This window comes from Macrobrachium rosenbergii, chromosome 12, assembly GCF_040412425.1.
Source record: "Macrobrachium rosenbergii isolate ZJJX-2024 chromosome 12, ASM4041242v1, whole genome shotgun sequence".
Classification (NCBI taxonomy): domain Eukaryota; kingdom Metazoa; phylum Arthropoda; class Malacostraca; order Decapoda; family Palaemonidae; genus Macrobrachium; species Macrobrachium rosenbergii.
In genome coordinates this window covers 103,038,197-103,055,347 of record NC_089752.1, presented here as the reverse complement: position 1 = coordinate 103,055,347, position 17,151 = coordinate 103,038,197, and the positions used below count along the sequence as shown (strand labels likewise).

Sequence of the window (17,151 nt, the reverse complement as noted above, 5' to 3'; positions counted from 1 at the left end):
TTTGTGGAGGTTTAACTCCCACGGTTATTTGTGGAGGTTTAATTCTCACGGTTCTTTGTGGAGGTTTAATTCTCACGGTCCTTTGTGGAGGTTTAATGCTCACGGTTCTTTGTGGAGGTTTAATGCTCACGGTCCTTTGTGGAGGTTTAATGCTCACGGTTCTTTGTGGAGGTTTAATTCTCGCGGTTCTTTGTGGAGGTTTAATTCCCACGGTTATTTGTGAAGGTTTAATTCTCACAGTTCTTTGTGGAGGTTTAATTCTCACGGTTCTTTGTGGAGGTTTAATTCTCACGGTTCTTTGTGGAGGTTTAATTTTCACGGTTCTTTGTGGAGGTTTAATTCTGACGTTCTTTGTGAAGGTTTAATTCTCACGGTTCTTTGTGGAGGTTTAATTCTCACGGTTCTTTGTGGAGGTTTAATGCTCACGTTCTTTGTGGAGGTTTAATGCTCACGGTTCTTTGTGGAGGTTTAATTCTCACGGTTATTTGTGGAGGTTTAATTCCCACGGTTATTTGTGGAGGTTTAATTCTCGCGGTTCTTTGTGGAGGTTTAATTCTCACGGTTCTTTGTGGAGGTTTAATTCTCGCGGTTCTTTGGGAAGGTTTAATTCTCACAGTTCGTTGTGGAGGTTTAATTCTCACGGTTCTTTATGAAGGTTTAATTCTCACGGTTCTTTGTGGAGGTTTAATTCTCACGGTTCTCTGTGGAGGTTTAATTTTCACGGTTCTTTGTGGAGGTTTAATTCTCGCGGTTCTTTGGGAAGGTTTAATTCTCACAGTTCTTTGTGGAGGTTTAATTCTCGCGGTTCTTTGTGAAGGTTTAATTCTCACGGTTCTTTGTGGAGGTTTAATTCTCACAGTTCTTTGTGGAGGTTTAATTTTCACGGTTCTTTGTGAAGGTTTAATTTTCACGGTTCTTTGTGGAGGTTTAATTATCACGGTTCTTTGTGGAGGTTTAATTATCACGGTTCTTTGTGGAGGTTTAAATCTCACGGTTCTTTGTGAAGGTTTAATTCTCACGGTTCTTTGTGGAGGTTTAATTCTCACGGTTTTTTGTGGAGGTTTAATTCTCCTGGACATGCTTTGTTCCTACGCTGAGGTTTAAATCTGATTAAAATGCTTTTTCCCTTGGTTGGGGATCAATTGTCATGGACATTTTTTGATGCCTTGGCTGATGATTAATTCCTGTGGAGATGTTTTGTACTCTTGGGTGGGGTTTAATTCTGATGGGAATGTTTCACTCTCTAGTTAAAGAGTTTGGTTCTGAGGGGAGTGTTTTAATTCCTTGAACGGCGATTCATCCTGACAGCAGCGCTTCATTCCTTTGTATAGGGTTAATTCTCACAGAAACGTCTAACCTTTTTTAGTTTTCTATAAAAGGAAACTATTGAGATGGCTATTTGTTTTTCCATCCGCTCTTTTTCTGTCCGCCCTCAGATCTTAAAAACTACTGAGGCTAGAGGGCTGCAAATTGGTATGTTGGTCATCCCCCCTGCGATCATCAAACATGCCAAATTGCAGCCCTCCAGCCGTAGTAGTTTTTATTTTATTTAAGGTTAAAGTTGACCATGATCGTCCGACTGGCACAGCTCTAGGTACCAACAACACAGGCCACCACCGGACCGTGGCTGAAAGTTTCTTTGGCCGCGGCTGAGAGTTTCATATAGTATTATACGCTGTACAGAAAAGTCGACTGTCCCGAAGAAACTTAGGCGTATTTTGACTTGTTTGGTTTGAGATTAAATGTTGTGGAAGTGTTCTATTCCTTTTGTAGGTGGGTTTTATAGTGCCGTGAGTGCACCTTATGTGGTGCACTGTAGGTATTACTTACGATTCTTTGCAGCGTCCCTTCGGCCCCCTAGTTGTAACCCCTTTCATTCCTCTTACTGTACCTCCGTTAACATTCGCTTTCTTCCGTCTTACTTTCCACCTTCTCCTAACAAGTGACTCACAGTGTAGCTGCGAGGTTTTCCTCCCTTATGCCTTTCAAACCTCTTTTACTCTCAATATCCGTTTCGTCACTAAATAACCTCATAGGTCCCAGTACTTGGCTTTGGCTTAAATTCTGTATGCTGTTCTATTGTATTCCTTCATTTGGGTTTAATTCTGACGGAAAAGTTATTCCACGGTTGAAGATTAATGCTGATGGAGTATCTCATTCCTGCGATGGCATCCAATTCTCCTGTTCGTGTTTCATTCCTCGGTTTTGGTTCAGTTCTCACGAATGTGCTTTAGTGCCCCGATGGCATTCGAGTTGTTTCTGGTCTGGTCTCCCTTCGCCGGCGCGGAAAAGCTTGTCGCAAAGCTGGCTGGGTTTTCTGCCTCCCCATTTGATTGTTCTGTCAGCACTTGTGCTAATTCTGGTTGTCATGGTCTCTTTTCATGTTATGAGCCTATGACTTGTGGCTCTGCATTTTCCTGTAAAGGAGGCACGTTACAGTCGGTCATTAAACTCCTCAGTTGGGTAACCCACACTGCTCATTATCTCGTAATAATTTCCCCGTAGTGGGGCAGTGCCGTCAGTGCGCCTCACGCGGTGCTCTTTAAGCATTGCTTGAGGTTCTTTGCAGCTTCCCTTCGGCCCGTAGCTGCAACCCTTTCATTCCTTTTTTACTGTACCTTAGTTCATATTCTCTTTCTTCCTTCTTCCATCTTGCTTTCCACACACTCCTAACAGTTGTGTCATAGTGCAACTGCGAGGTTTTCCTCTTATTTCACGTTTAAATAAACCTTTTTCCCTCTCAATGTCCCCTTCAGCGCTGAATGACCTCATAGGTCCCAGTGCTCGCCCTTTGGCTTAAATTCCGTCCCATTCCATTCTCGTTATATTTACACGTAAGTCACAAAGTTAGGAAAACGAAAAATGGGATAAGTTGTAATCAATCACTGAAACAAGTTAATATACAGTTTTTTTTTATACAGAGTTGAAATTGTTTGTTTTCTTTATGAAACTCTTCGTCTGAAATTTACTGACTGATTTGTCAGATTTATTCACATGGTGAATTGATAAGCTTCGTTGTTTTTATTTGATATACAAACCAAGTTAATTGTATTCATAATAAGTCAGCTGACAATTAGTGGTATTTAGCCCTTTTCCCGTCTGATAGTTGGAACAGGGAAGCAATCAAAACAGCAGACAATGCACGCCATGTGTCTGGCAGTCACGAAATTGTCCTCTCTCTCTCTCTATTTTAGCTTGAAGAATTAGGGTACAAATGATGGTTAGACACTGGTTTGTCGTCAGTTTTTGAGCCGAGTTCTCTAGCAGCGTGCTGCTGGCCACACGCACACACAAACACACACACACACATACACACACGCACAGAGAGAGAGAGAGAGAGAGAGAGAGAGAGAGAGAGAGAGAGAGAGAGAGAGAGCATTAATGTGTCACAGAAATTTCTGTTAATGGAGGAACGAAGAGAAACCCATTAGAAGACACCTGCACCTTTCTTCGGTGACTCACTCACCTGTCCATACCTTTAATTACGACGTGAGATAAAATAGGTCGGTCCCTTGCCAGGCATTAACCCCTCCCCACTCCCCGCCTTCCTGATGCCTTATACTAGCCCCCTCCTCCCCTCCCTTCCTCTTCATGACATAGAATATCAAACAGTCCCCTAGCCTCCCCCTTCCCTTTCTATATCCTCTATCTATTTGTCGTCTTCACCTCAGGCACGCCATAGATTTCCTCCTCCTCCTCCTCCTCCTCCTCCTTTGCTTCCTCTTCCTCATCAGTCAGGTCATGCAAGTACACAGGCGATTTTGCCAAATTGAGACTGGGAGGAATTATTTCTACGCCACTGTGATGCTAATCCAGCAGTCAGTGGTGTCATATTGTACAGTCATTCTCTTTTTTTCATTTATCTATTTCTCTCCTACCCACCTCGGTTGCATATGTAAGCTCATGTTGTTCATTTACATATGTCCTATTTTTTTATTATAATTTTATTATTATCTCTGCTGGTTGGATAGGCCCCTTACTCTCCTTAGGGGGTAGTGTGCCATTAATACACCTGACTCGTTGCACTGTAGGCATTACTCAAGATTCGTTGCAGGGTCCCTTCGGCCACTAGCTGCAACCCCTTTCATTCCTTTTACTGTATCTGCGTTCATATTCTCTTTCTTCCATCTTACTTTCCACCCTCTCCTAACAATTGTTTCATAGTGCAACTGCGAGGTTTTCCTCCTGTTACACCTTAAACACTTTTTTGCAGTCAGTTTCCCTCTGAGCACCGAATGGCCTCATAGGTCCCAGCTCTTTGCCTGGGCCTAAATTTTATATTCCAATTCCGGTAGGCCTCTTACTCCTTCACAAATCTTAGCACTTCGACGGACCGCAATTTGGAAGGGGTTCGTCTTTTCGTAAGGCCAGCTTAATCTAAACCAGCCAATCAGTCATTCTGTTTATTATTATTTAAACTCGAATCATATTTTAATCTCTATTAGACGACCTCGAATACGTTGCCATCGGGTGCGCGGAAGTTAAGATCCTCCGAAGTAGCCGACACTTCGTTGGTAGAGTTGGAAAATGAGCAAGAAAGAAGCGGGTGAACCATTACCATATTCCAGTCGTAGGAGTGTGTGCTTGTGCCAGCCTGCATGAACACAGTGGAAGGGCACTGGGCTCTCATTAGCAAGATCCCTGGTCTGATAGTCAAATTTATAACATACATACATACAACATACATACATACATACATACATACATACATACATACATACATACATACATACAGGAGGCTAGAAAAACAAGAAATTAGGAGAGGTGTAGGAGTAATAAAGATCAATGATATAGTATGGGAGTTGAGACAGAGATGGTTTGGGCATGTGGTGAGCATGTGTGAGGAGGAAGCACTGAGGAGGATTGGATTGCAATCTGTTAGGAATAGAAGGTCGAGAGGAAGGCAAACGCTTAGATGGTTTGATACAGTGAGGGACGATGTGGAGGAGATGGCTTCAGCAGAGGAAGAAGCTTTTGACAGAAATAGCTGGATACGACCCATCAAGGTAAGGAGGGTGGCAGTGGGGGAGGGGGGGGGAGAGAGAGAGTGAGTGTATATGTGTATATATATCATTATAATCACTTTTGTACGTGATTCACTTATTATCACATACTAATGTGATATATATATATATACATATGTATATATATATATATATATATATATATATATATATATATATATATATATATATATATATATATATATATATATATAACAAGTCCCATCCAAGCCCTCTCTCTCTCTCTCTCTCTCTCTCTCTCTCTCTCTCTCTCTCTATCTCTCTCATATCTATCTCTATATATATATATATATATATATATATATATATATATATATATATATATATATATATATATATATATATATATATATAGAGAGAGAGAGAGAGAGAGAGAGAGAGAGAGAGAGAGAGAGAGAGGACTTGAGAGAGAGATATATATATATGGGACTTGTTATATATATATATATATATATATATATATATATATATATATATATATATATATATATATATATATATATATATATATATATATATCACATTACCACAGGTGTGAAAAGTAGTATGTGATAAGTGAATCACGTACAAAAGTGATTATAATGATATATATACACATATACACTCTCTCTCTCTCTCTCTCCCCCCCTCCCCCCACTGCCACCCTCCTTACCTTGATGGGTCGTATCCAGCTATTTCTGTCAAAAGCTTCTTCCTCTGCTGAAACCATCTCCTCCACATCGTCCCTCACTGTATCAAACCATCTAAGCGTTTGCCTTCCTCTCGACCTTCTATTCCTAACAGATTGCAATCCAATCCCTCCTCAGTGCTTCCTCCTCACACATGCTCACCACATGCCCAAACCATCTCTGTCTCAACTCCCATACTATATCATTGATCTTTATTACTCCTACACCTCTCCTAATTTCTTTTTTTTCTAGCCTCCTGTATGTATGTATGTATGTATGTATGTATGTATGTATGTATGTTATAAATTTGCAAGATGATGCATTTATAGAACTGTTATAAATATGAATTTTTGTGTGTGTTCAAAGTTATGAATTATACTTCCTTCTCGTCAGTTGAATGTACTTCAAGCATAGACCTGTGGTAGCTTTTGAGACCAGACGTATAAAACCCGTCGAAGAAAGGCCTTTATTTATTTATATTTAGTGTTGAATGCCGGATATGTGGGATCACATCCGTCCCCTTCCCCCATTTTATTAAGGGAATCTTGGTTCTAATGCCTTTTATTTGAAATTCCTTGAGATGATTGGAATCACACTCCATGACACGTGTTTTTAAAAGCAAGTTTATCGTCAGGATTAAATTCTTTCCTGCAAGATTCTGCCTAAGTACTGCGAGATGGTCCACAGACTAACCTGAATGTATGTATGTGAAGTTAAAGGTGACATGATACTACGTGGAGGAACAGAAATCTGTTGGAAGCCATTGATAAAGAATAAATAATGTTTAAAGGAATTAAAAACTGTAGACAGTGGCCGAAGCTCAGTTTACGATGTCGGAGAGCGCCCGCTGTCAACTATGTCGAAGATAGCACACTCAGACTAAGAGATGTTTACCCCAGAAGAGGGAGCTTCTGGTAGAAATAAAAGCTGAAGTTCTGTCAGCTGTGACAGAGTGCGCGTGCTCAGACAAAGGTAAGGAAAAAAAGACAGGTGGAAGAAGTTGACACCAGGAATAAGAAAGGCTGCCAAGTAACAAAAAGACATCGAGTCATCAAGAGAGATGAGGCTCTGCACAGAACTTATCATCAACTGAACTGTGTCAGAAGTAAACACCGTGTCCTTTGCTGTGACAGGAAATCCTCCCGAGATTATGACGGAGAATATATCAAGATGAAGTCAAATGAAGGATAAATAAGTGTTGTATCTCATTTAGGTAATCGAAGAAAGGTTGACGTCGCGTCGTGGTGTTTTAGTGAGCTTTTAGATGTATCATTCATGTTTTTCATTTTTTCGTTTGTAAGAGGAATCTCCCGGTGGTCTCAAAACCTGGCGGAAGATTTTTACGAAGAACGTTTATCAATTTCAGTTAGGATTTTATACTCTTAAGATTATTTGCTATTGAGAACATGTATGTTTAGGTTTGAAGCTTCGCACTTAATCATGATTACCTAAGTCCATAGGGTGATGCATTGAATAAAATTTTTTTTTTAGCCCATAGATGTCCATTCACTGTGTAACCCGTTCTTAATCACCAAGTCATTTCGGATCACATCATCGTCACATGCTACGATGGGATTAAGTTTTAATTCTCTCTCTCTCTCTCTCTCTCTCTCTCTCTCTCTCTCTCTCTCTCTCTCTCTCTCTCTCTCTCAGCTCTTCCTTGGGCGAGTCGGTAGAGTTGTGGCCTTGCACTCGTTAGGCCCGAGTTCGACTCTCCGGCCGGCTAATGAAGAGTTAGAGGAATTTATTTCTTGTGATAGAAATTCATTTCTCGCTATAGTGTGGTTCGAATTCCACGTAGGAGAGCTGTTAATCAGCTCAGTGGTCTGGTAAAACTAAGGTATACTTTTTTTTCTCTCTCTCTCTCTCTCTCTCTCTCTCTCTCTCTCTCTCTCTCTCTCTCTCTGGGAATTGGAAATTGTTTATAATTATTTATCTTCCTCCTATTAAATTAAAGTTCATAACGTACTTGGTTATAACTGAGATTTTGTCCAGAGAACATAGATTGCAACGCTTAGCTCTTCATTGTCAAGATGTTACCCTTGCTAGCGATGTCTTCTCTTGAGCCACCTTTCCAGGGCCAGGGCGAAGAGCTTATTGACATGCAGTAATGTGGATCTATATACTCTTTGTGATCATTATAATTTTTATTGCTTATTTCTTGAATAAAGTTATATTTGTCAGCTCCTCTCTGCTCCATTCATTTTTAGTTTTCTGTAAAAAAAAAAAAAGCTATTGAGATGGCGTTGTCTGTCCTTCTGCACTTTTTCTGTCCATCCTCAGATCTTAAAAACTACTGAGGCTACAGGGCTGCAAATAGGTATGTTGATCATCCACCCTCCAATCATCAAACGTACCAAATTGCAGCCCTCTAGCCTCAGTAGTTTTTATTTTATTTAAGGTTGAAGTTACCCATGATCGTGCGTCTGGCAGCACTATAGGACCGGCCACCACCGGGCCGTGGCTGAAAGTTTCATGGGCCGCGGCTCATACAGCATTATGCGCTGTACAGAAAACTCGATTGCGCAGAAGAAGCCAGCTCATCTTTTACTTGTTTTTCATTGTTCTCTATTTTCATTACCACTGTCATTTTCTCTCCTCTGTCCTCTTCATTTCCACTTTTTTATCAAATGCTGTTTAGTGTCACAGGTCCTCCCGTTTAACAACCCGTAGGGGACTAGTTCCGCCAGTGCACCTCACGCGGTACACTGTGAGCATTATTTAACCTTCTTTGCAGCGTCCCTTCAGCCCCCAACTGCTGCGCCTTTCATTTCTTTTTTTTATTGTAATTCCATTTATATTATCTTTCTTCCATCATACTTTTCACCCTCTTCTAACAGTTGTTTCATAGTGCGACTGCGAGGTTTTCTTCTTGTTATACCTTTAAAACCGTTTGACTCTCAATTTCCCTTTGAGCGCTGAATGACCTCGGAGGTCCCAGTGCTTGGCCTTTGGCTTAAATTTTGCATTCCATTCCAAACCAGAAAAGTATTGGGGGACCATCTGAATATCTTAAAGTATTGGTTCAGAGAATTTATTTCGTAACACTATTTATTCATAGACACGAAATCCACCATTTTTTTTAACCATTGAGCATCCTCATTTATACTTTTTCTTGTATATTCTGCTTATATGTAAATCCTGGTCGTCACTTATTCATGAGCTAAAAGAGACTTCCTTTTTGTTGCAGGTGTATCGTGTACCAGAAACGGCCACGGTTTTGTTAAGGTGAGTTGACAGTTATCCACGTTGGGGTTTGGGATTGCTGTCTCCCATAGGGAAGTGGCGCCGTCAGTGCACCTCACGTGGTGCACTGTAGGCACTACTTCAGGGTCTTGCAGCGTCCCTTCGGTCCCTAGCTGCAGCCCCTTGCATTCCTTTTACTGTACCTGCGTTCGTATATTCTTTCTTCCGTCTGACTTTCCACTCTCTCCTAACAGTTGTTCCATAGTGCACTGTGAGGTTTTCCTCCTGTTACACCTTTCGAACCTTCTTACTGTCAGTTTCTCTTTCAGTGCTGAATGACCTCACAGGTCCCAGCGCTTGGCCTTAGGCCACTTTTCATAAAGAAGAATAGAGCACAAGATATGAGAGGTATGGAAAACATAAAGTTAAACTTCTCGTACATGTTGCAAACTTTAAAATGTAAAGGTTAATAATTAAGTCCTGTCAGTAGTGTCTGAGAAGCTGCTAACAAATACTACAAATATTCGTAGTGGTTAATTACTGTAATTCTGTTAGTTAAGTGATAGAAGTGTTACAGGTAAGTCTCATGGTAACAGTGATCTGAAGTATGTCACTGTCTGTTAACTTATGTATCTGAAGCAATGGCAGTCAGAGTTACAAACAAAATTAGCAGAAAAGGTAAGGCAAGATTTTAATGGTTCTTGTCAGAGATACGCCACAAGGTAAGTCCCCGTAGGGTGTTTGTGCCTCCAGTGCACCTCACACAGTGCACTGTAGGTATTACTTGAGGTTCTTTGCTGTGTTCCGTCGACCTCTAGCTGCAAGCCCTTTCATTCCTTTGACTATACCTCCGTTCATATTCTCTTTCTTCCATCTTACTTTCCACCCTCTCCTAACAATTGCTCCAACTTCATTTTCAGCGCTGAATGACTTCATAGGTCCCAGCGCTTGGCCTTGCGTCTAAATTTTATATTCCACTTGCACAGGGCAAATGTGTGCCCATTTTCGGAAGTTTCGAAAGAGGCCATAGCAGCAGCATTGCGATGTGGAAGATGGGGCTCCTTAACCATACGCCCAGTTTTAACCAAATTAGGCTCGTCGTTGGAATTGTTTGTATATGTGGTTACCTGTATATTTAACTGTGGTATTTTAACGTTTGTTATTTTTTTTATTATTTCTCTTGTGCATATTATTCTGTCCGTCTCATGGTTATTGAAACGTTAAGAACTGAACACCAGAATGAAGACTCCTCCGGAGATCGCTTTGTGGATTTCACTGTGGTGTGGAGAGGGTGGCAAGAGACTCCGAGTCTTTTTAGAATGATAGAAATAGGTCCAAATACACTGACTGTTACTATTGGTGAAACGAGAAGCTGCGACTAAAGTGGAAGATGTCATTGTCCTTGAGATTGTTGCGAACGAGGTATTGTTTCAAAGGTGAAATATACTCTATTATTGTTGTATATTTTTGCTGTCCCTGTTGGGGGAGGTTAGTGCCGTTAGTGCACCTCCTGCGGTGCACTGTAGGCATTACTTAAGGTTCTTCGTAGTGTCCCTTCGGCCCCTAGCTGCGACTGCTTTTATTCCTTTTACTGTACCTCTGAGCATATTCTCGTTCTTCCACCTTACTTTCCATCCTCTCCTAACGAATGATTCACAGGTACAACTGCGAGGCTTTCCTCCTGTTCCATCTTTCAAACCTTCTTACTCTCAATTTCCGTTTGAGCGCTGAATGACCTCATAGATCCCAGTGCCTGGCCTTTGGCTAAATTCCATATTCTGTTCTATTATCTGTTATTATTGTTGTTATTGAAGATGTAACTCTAACAAATATACATTAAGTTAAGTATACCTTATTTTAACCAGACCAGCGAGCTGATTAACAGCTCTCCTAGGGCTGGCTCGAAGGATTAGACTTATTTTGTGCGGCTAAGAACCAGTTGATTACCTAGCAACGGGACCTACAGCTTATTGTGGAATCCGAACCACATTATAGCGAGAAATGAATTTCTATCACCAGAAATAAGTTCCTCCTATTCTTCATTGGCCTGTCGGAGATTCGAACTCGAGGCCAGCAGAGTGCTAGCTGAGAACGGAACCCACTCGTCCAACGAGGAACTAACAAACAAATATACATTGTATGCATGAACAGCAATAACGGAGGTTTTACAGTAAAAGAAGTGAAAAACGTCTGTGGTCGGCCATTGGGGCATCGTAGACAAGAGAAAGAAATCTTTAACTGTGTGTGTCACCTTGGAGAAACCCTTCCACAACTTGCTCTTCGGGAAATGAAGGGAACCGTTTGCCGGGAAAAGTTCAAGTTCACCGAGAACCCATAGGAATGCACTACTGCAGATGTGATCTCTTTGAAGGAATTAACCTTGAATTATTTCAAGCAGTGGGCTAATGCTCCCGGGAGTGTCTCGCAGTCATCTGTTACCTAACTTTGTTGACTGAAGGTCAGTATCACTTGTGCGGTGGAAAATCTCTTGGTTTGTTTAGTTATATGGCAGTTTAAAGCATTCGTGCATTCGTGCACACACATTATATATTATATATATATATATATATATATATTATATATATATATATATATATATATATATATTATATATATATATATATATATATATATATATATATATATATATATATATATATATATATATATATATTATATATATATATATATATATATATATATATATATATATATATATATATATATATATATATATATATATATATTATATATTAGCTTATATATATATATAATATATATATATATATATATATATATATATATATATATATATATATATATATATATATATACACACATACAGTATGTATACACAGTATATGTATATGTATAACTGAATCATGAAAATATGGAACGTGATGAATATATAAATAAAGACAAAATCCACGAAGGAAAAGAAGAGAAGTGCGGCACTTCATATTTTGTCTTTATTTATATATATATATATGTATGATTATGATATATATATATATATATATATATATATATATATATATATATATATATATATATATATATAGAGATAGAGAGAGAGAGAGAGAGAGAGAGAGAGAGAGAGAGAGAGAGAGAGAGAGAGAGAGAAATAATCTACTGATCACCTTTTACCAGATACCTATGTAATTGTAATAACCACAGTGCCCTCTTAACTTTTCGATTTCTTCGCACTTTTTGGATACACTTGTCGGCAACGTGACATCGTTCTGATACTTAGGATGCAGGTTCCGGTCCTGCTACGGACTTCAAAATTACTTCATGTTCTTGCGTTTGGATCAAGGGTTTGTAGTAACATGTTTATCCAAAATTGTGGAGAATTTAAGAAGTTTTGAGGTCACTGTGGTCACTGCAATCACATACATATGTATATATGTACATATACATTTATTAATATATATATATATATATATATATATATATATATATATATATATATATATATATATATATATATATATATATATCATACATTACCACAGGTGAAAAAAAGAAACGGGGTGTAGGTCCTGACCGGTTTCTGACTTTATTTCCAAGCCATTGACGAAGGACTGATACAGAGTGTGAGAAGTCACAAATATATATACTACAAGAACAGTACTGACGAACATACACAACCGTTAGAGGCTCCATATCCCTATTCAGGCCGGTGTCGAGGTAGGAGTGTCCTTTAAAACTCATTTGGCTAAAAATCACAATAGACTCTCGGGGACATTGCTGATAAAACAGACCATACCCCACCTCAGATCCACACCTGACAGGTGTCATGGAGGCGGAGTTTGGAAACTCATTAACATTACTACCCTCGTACTGTGTTTACAAATATGATAATCCTATTTTCATATATCTCTACTGCCTACCTTAAAGTTTAAACAATTTACAAATTTCTTTTGATATTAAAGGATCAAGTTTATACATCCCTTTGACTGATATTCATATTATGGTTGTAACTTTCTTTTATGAAGCTAGATTCAATGATGTTCCTTTCCAGTGCATTATTAGAATATACAATCCTTTGCCCCTTCCCAGTTGATAGCATGATTGTTCTCACTAACATGTACAAATATACCACTGTTCCTTGTGCATATCTCACATTTCTTATGTTGTTCAATTCTTTTTCCAGTGCTTTCCCGGTTTGGCCAATATAAAAGTTGTCACAAGACTTACACGGAATTTTATATACACACCCTTTAATATTGTCTGGGGAGTTCTTGATAAGTACATTTTTCATTGTTGTATTGTTCTTAAATGCGACATTAACACTAAAATTCTTAAGAAGATGAGGGATATCTTTCATACTATTATTATAAGGCAGAACAAGCAAATTTTTTGTGTTGTAAGGTTCTTTCTGGTTTTCATACATAGTCTTTTTGCCGCTTCAAATGCACTGTTTAATACACTATCAGGATATTTCAATTTTTTGCCTGCAATCCTAATCTTATCTATTTCATCATCAATATATTCAGGCTACATACCCGTAATGCTCTTAAAAACATAGATGAAAACACTGACTTTTTAACCTTATTGCTTTGTCCAGAATAGAAATGCACATAGGAAGAAATATTAGTGGGTTTTCTATACACACTATATTTAAACCCACTACTATTTCTTCGTATGAGGACATCCAGAAACGGTAAGCACCATCATTTTCCATTTCCATCGTGAATTTAATTGATGGTACTAATTGATTTAACTTAGCAAAAAGTTTTTTTACATCTTGGTTCCTGGCCATACACAAATTATGTCGTCAACATACCTAAACCATGTTACATTACGTGGGATTATGTTGTTTAATATCTTCTTTTCAAAAATTCCATATATAAGTTACTTAACACTGGGGATAGAGGGTTTCCATTGCCATACCAAAATTTTGTGAGTAAAATTTACCATTAAATTCAAATTTACAATCTTTTACACATAATTTAATCAGTTCAATTAAAGTACTTTTAGAAAATGGGATATCCAGCTGTGTGTTCTAACAATTCAGATAAAAACGCCATCAGATCATCTATTGGCACCTTTGTGAATAGTGATACAACATCAAAACTTACAAGCCTGGATTCACTATTAATCTCTACACTATTTAGTTTATTTATCAGGTCCACATTATTCTTGATATTTGCATTTGAGATGGTACCTACTAATGGGTTGAGAATATCTACTAAATACTTCGCTAGCTTGTATGATGCGGAACCAACTGAACTAATAATTGGCCTGGCAGGAAAGTTTGTTTTGTGAGTTTTTATTGTACCATACATGTATGGTAGCGATGGGAGGTCACACACAACTTCTTTATAAGGCTTTCGTTACCTTTTAACAGGTTTTTCACTTTCTTATTGAAACCACTATTCACATTGTCTATCGGGTTCTTATTTAATTCTTTATATGTGTTATCATCACCTAAAAGATTTTGCATTTTTTCTATATATCCACTTTTATTTAAAATTACAAGGGCCCCTGATTTATCTGCTTTTGTCATGTGTATATTTTTATCTTTTTTCAGTTCATTAATAGCCACCATAAATCTTTTGGGGACGTTTGTGGTGTCTGATTTTTTCATACTTCCATAAATCACTCCCTTAACCATGTTCACTTCTTCATTCGTTAAATCACTATATTTTTCCAAATTACACAGTCCTTTAGTTATTTCCACACTGTTCCTTCCGCCAGGAGATAAAGCAAAGTTTAAATAGCCTAAGGCACTAGTTACATTTCTATCCAGCTGTTTGTTTGATGTTGACGACACATTCATGATTGGCGTTGTTGGTCCAAGAGGCTTCTTTCAATCAACAGTTTCATTTTATTATCGTGTTTCCGTTTCAGTTTCCGATACACTTGATTCCTCATCTTCACATGACAATATTCACGGAGGAATCTCTCCAATCTGGTGGTATTGAGGCTTCAAAATGTCGTCTTTTTCCTCGTGAGATCTTCAAAATTCTTTTGGTTTCCAATGTTTTGATGTTGATATGTTTTTCCAATATGGCACGTTGTATTTCACCGAAGGGTTGGTCTTCTAATTTCAGCAAGGAATTGGTTATGAACGATCTTGGTATCACTTGTTCATCCTGACATTCACGTAAAAACCGCAGGTGTGATAAATGAATCACGTACAAAAGTGATAATATCCATATATATATATCCATTATATATTATATATATATATATATATATATATATATACATTTATATATATATATATACATGTATATATACATATATTTTATATACATATACATATACATACATATACATATATATCACAATATATATATATACAAGAACAGTATATATATATATATATATATATATATATATATATATATATATATATATATATATATATATATATATATATATATATATATATATATATATATATATATATATATATATACACACATATGCATACATATACATATATACACATATAATGTGTGTGTGTCTGTATTTGATTGTTTATCACAGTTTTTATACATGACATTTTTATGAAGTCAAATACTAAACCACAAATAGCCCATTACCATCATAATCAGTGTACCTTGTGAGTAACTTGCACCCAAAGAGAAATATATATATATGATAAGGGCACCTGCCCTGGCTAGATTCATACTCATGCCTTTTGGGGATTGGTGCCTGAGTAGCAGTATACTTAATGCCATGGGTTCAATTGGGTGCACGTTTTTCCCAGATTACAGTGAAATTTACTGGCTATTTCTGGCTTTATAAATGTCTTGAGTTTGAAAATCTTCAGTGGTATTTAAAGATTTTTCTTGATCAGTCGTCATTTTGTGTGTGTGTGTGTGTGTGTAGTTTTTGCAACAGACAGTTATTTGGTTAATAGTGAATATTCAGTGCCTGGTTTTCCACAAGACTTGGATAAATGCCCACATGTTGCTTATGACTAAAGCATCCTTTCCTAGTGGGTTGTTCGTTCTAGGTAACTTTCTATTAGCATGGGAACGATAGTTCTCACCTGTGACGTCGCCGCCTTTAGCCAGTGTAGTTACCGTCAAAGTCTGAGGTAGATACTTCTCTTGTTATCCCAACCATATTATTAAAGTCATTCAAATGTATTACTACCTTGTTCGGCTTGACAAATGCAAAGGTTGTCAACACCATGTCAGTTTTGGAGACAACATTAAGTTGGTACTCCTGACAGCGTCCTCAAGTCTGTGAGGAAAATGTTTGCCTATGAATTGGATTGATTGACTAATGATGATGAAAGAAGGTTTAATAAGTAGCTCTGGTTGTTTGGTAACAGTGCATCAAAGCAAGGAACAATATTAAGTAGGTGATGATTGGCCAAGGCACCAGCCACCCATTAGGATACTATCACTAGGGAGATTGAGGACCAATTTCCCGTTGCTAAGTAACCAAGGCTGTCTAACCAGTAAAATGATGTTGGGTCCCTGAGGACCCTGGTCATGTTGGTCCTCTCCTGTCACGTTTTTTCATTCCTACACCAACTCAGAATTATTTTATATATTCTTTACATATCTTTTATTATTGACACACTCTTGACAACATGGAACACCCTACACTTTATACCTTCTTCAGTCTATCCTTTATTGGTGGGTAGAGGAGACTCACAAGCCTGGTATGCATCTTCCTAGGAGAAGGCTACTCCGAAATAAGCCACTGTCTTCAATATTGGCCGTAGCCTTTGTACTTCCTCAGTGACTGGTGGAGTCCTTTGTGTTTTATTTTATGTATTTATTTTTGTCTGCATTTGGTGGTTGTAATAGAAGGCTTGTCATGCCTTAATCAATCTCCTTACTGGTTTTCTTAGATGTTAAGACCTCAGTTCCCCAACTTTCATGCCTATTACGTATACTTAGCGATTTATTGTCTTATCCTTTCTCTCCAAAATTGTGTAGCTGAATATCAGACTCCTTTATCTACAAGTTTTTTCCTCTCTGGTATCTCTCCTTTTCCCTTCGTAATCTTGTACCTGACAGTCTGAATCTCCTTTAGCTACAATTTTTTTTTTTTTCTCTCTCTGGGATCTCTCGTTTTTTCTCTCTCCAAAATCATGTAGCTGAATATCTGTACTCTCCTTTATGTACAAGTTTTTTACTCTCTGGTATCTCTCCTATTTTTCTTTCTAAAATCATGTAGCTGACAATCTGACACTCCTTTATTTACAAGTTGTTTTTCTTTTTGGTATCTCTCCTATTTTTCTCTCCAAAATCATGTAGCTGAATATCTGACTCCTTTATTTACAAACTGACTCCTTT

General features: G+C 38.0%; 1 protein-coding gene across 3 annotated transcripts in view; it reads left to right on the top strand.

Annotated features, from left to right (window-relative positions):
* Positions 1-17,151, top strand: part of Ttd14 (TRPL translocation defect 14) — a 171,983-nt gene that overhangs the window by 121,243 nt on the left and 33,589 nt on the right. For all 3 annotated transcript variants that reach the window (XR_010854688.1, XM_067112562.1, XM_067112563.1), the window contains exon 3: positions 8,883-8,920. Coding sequence is in view for 1 of the 3 variants with exons in the window: in XM_067112562.1 (XP_066968663.1) it covers positions 8,883-8,920 (38 nt within the window). In the remaining 2 variants the exon portion in view is untranslated. The remainder of the gene's footprint in view (positions 1-8,882; positions 8,921-17,151) is intronic.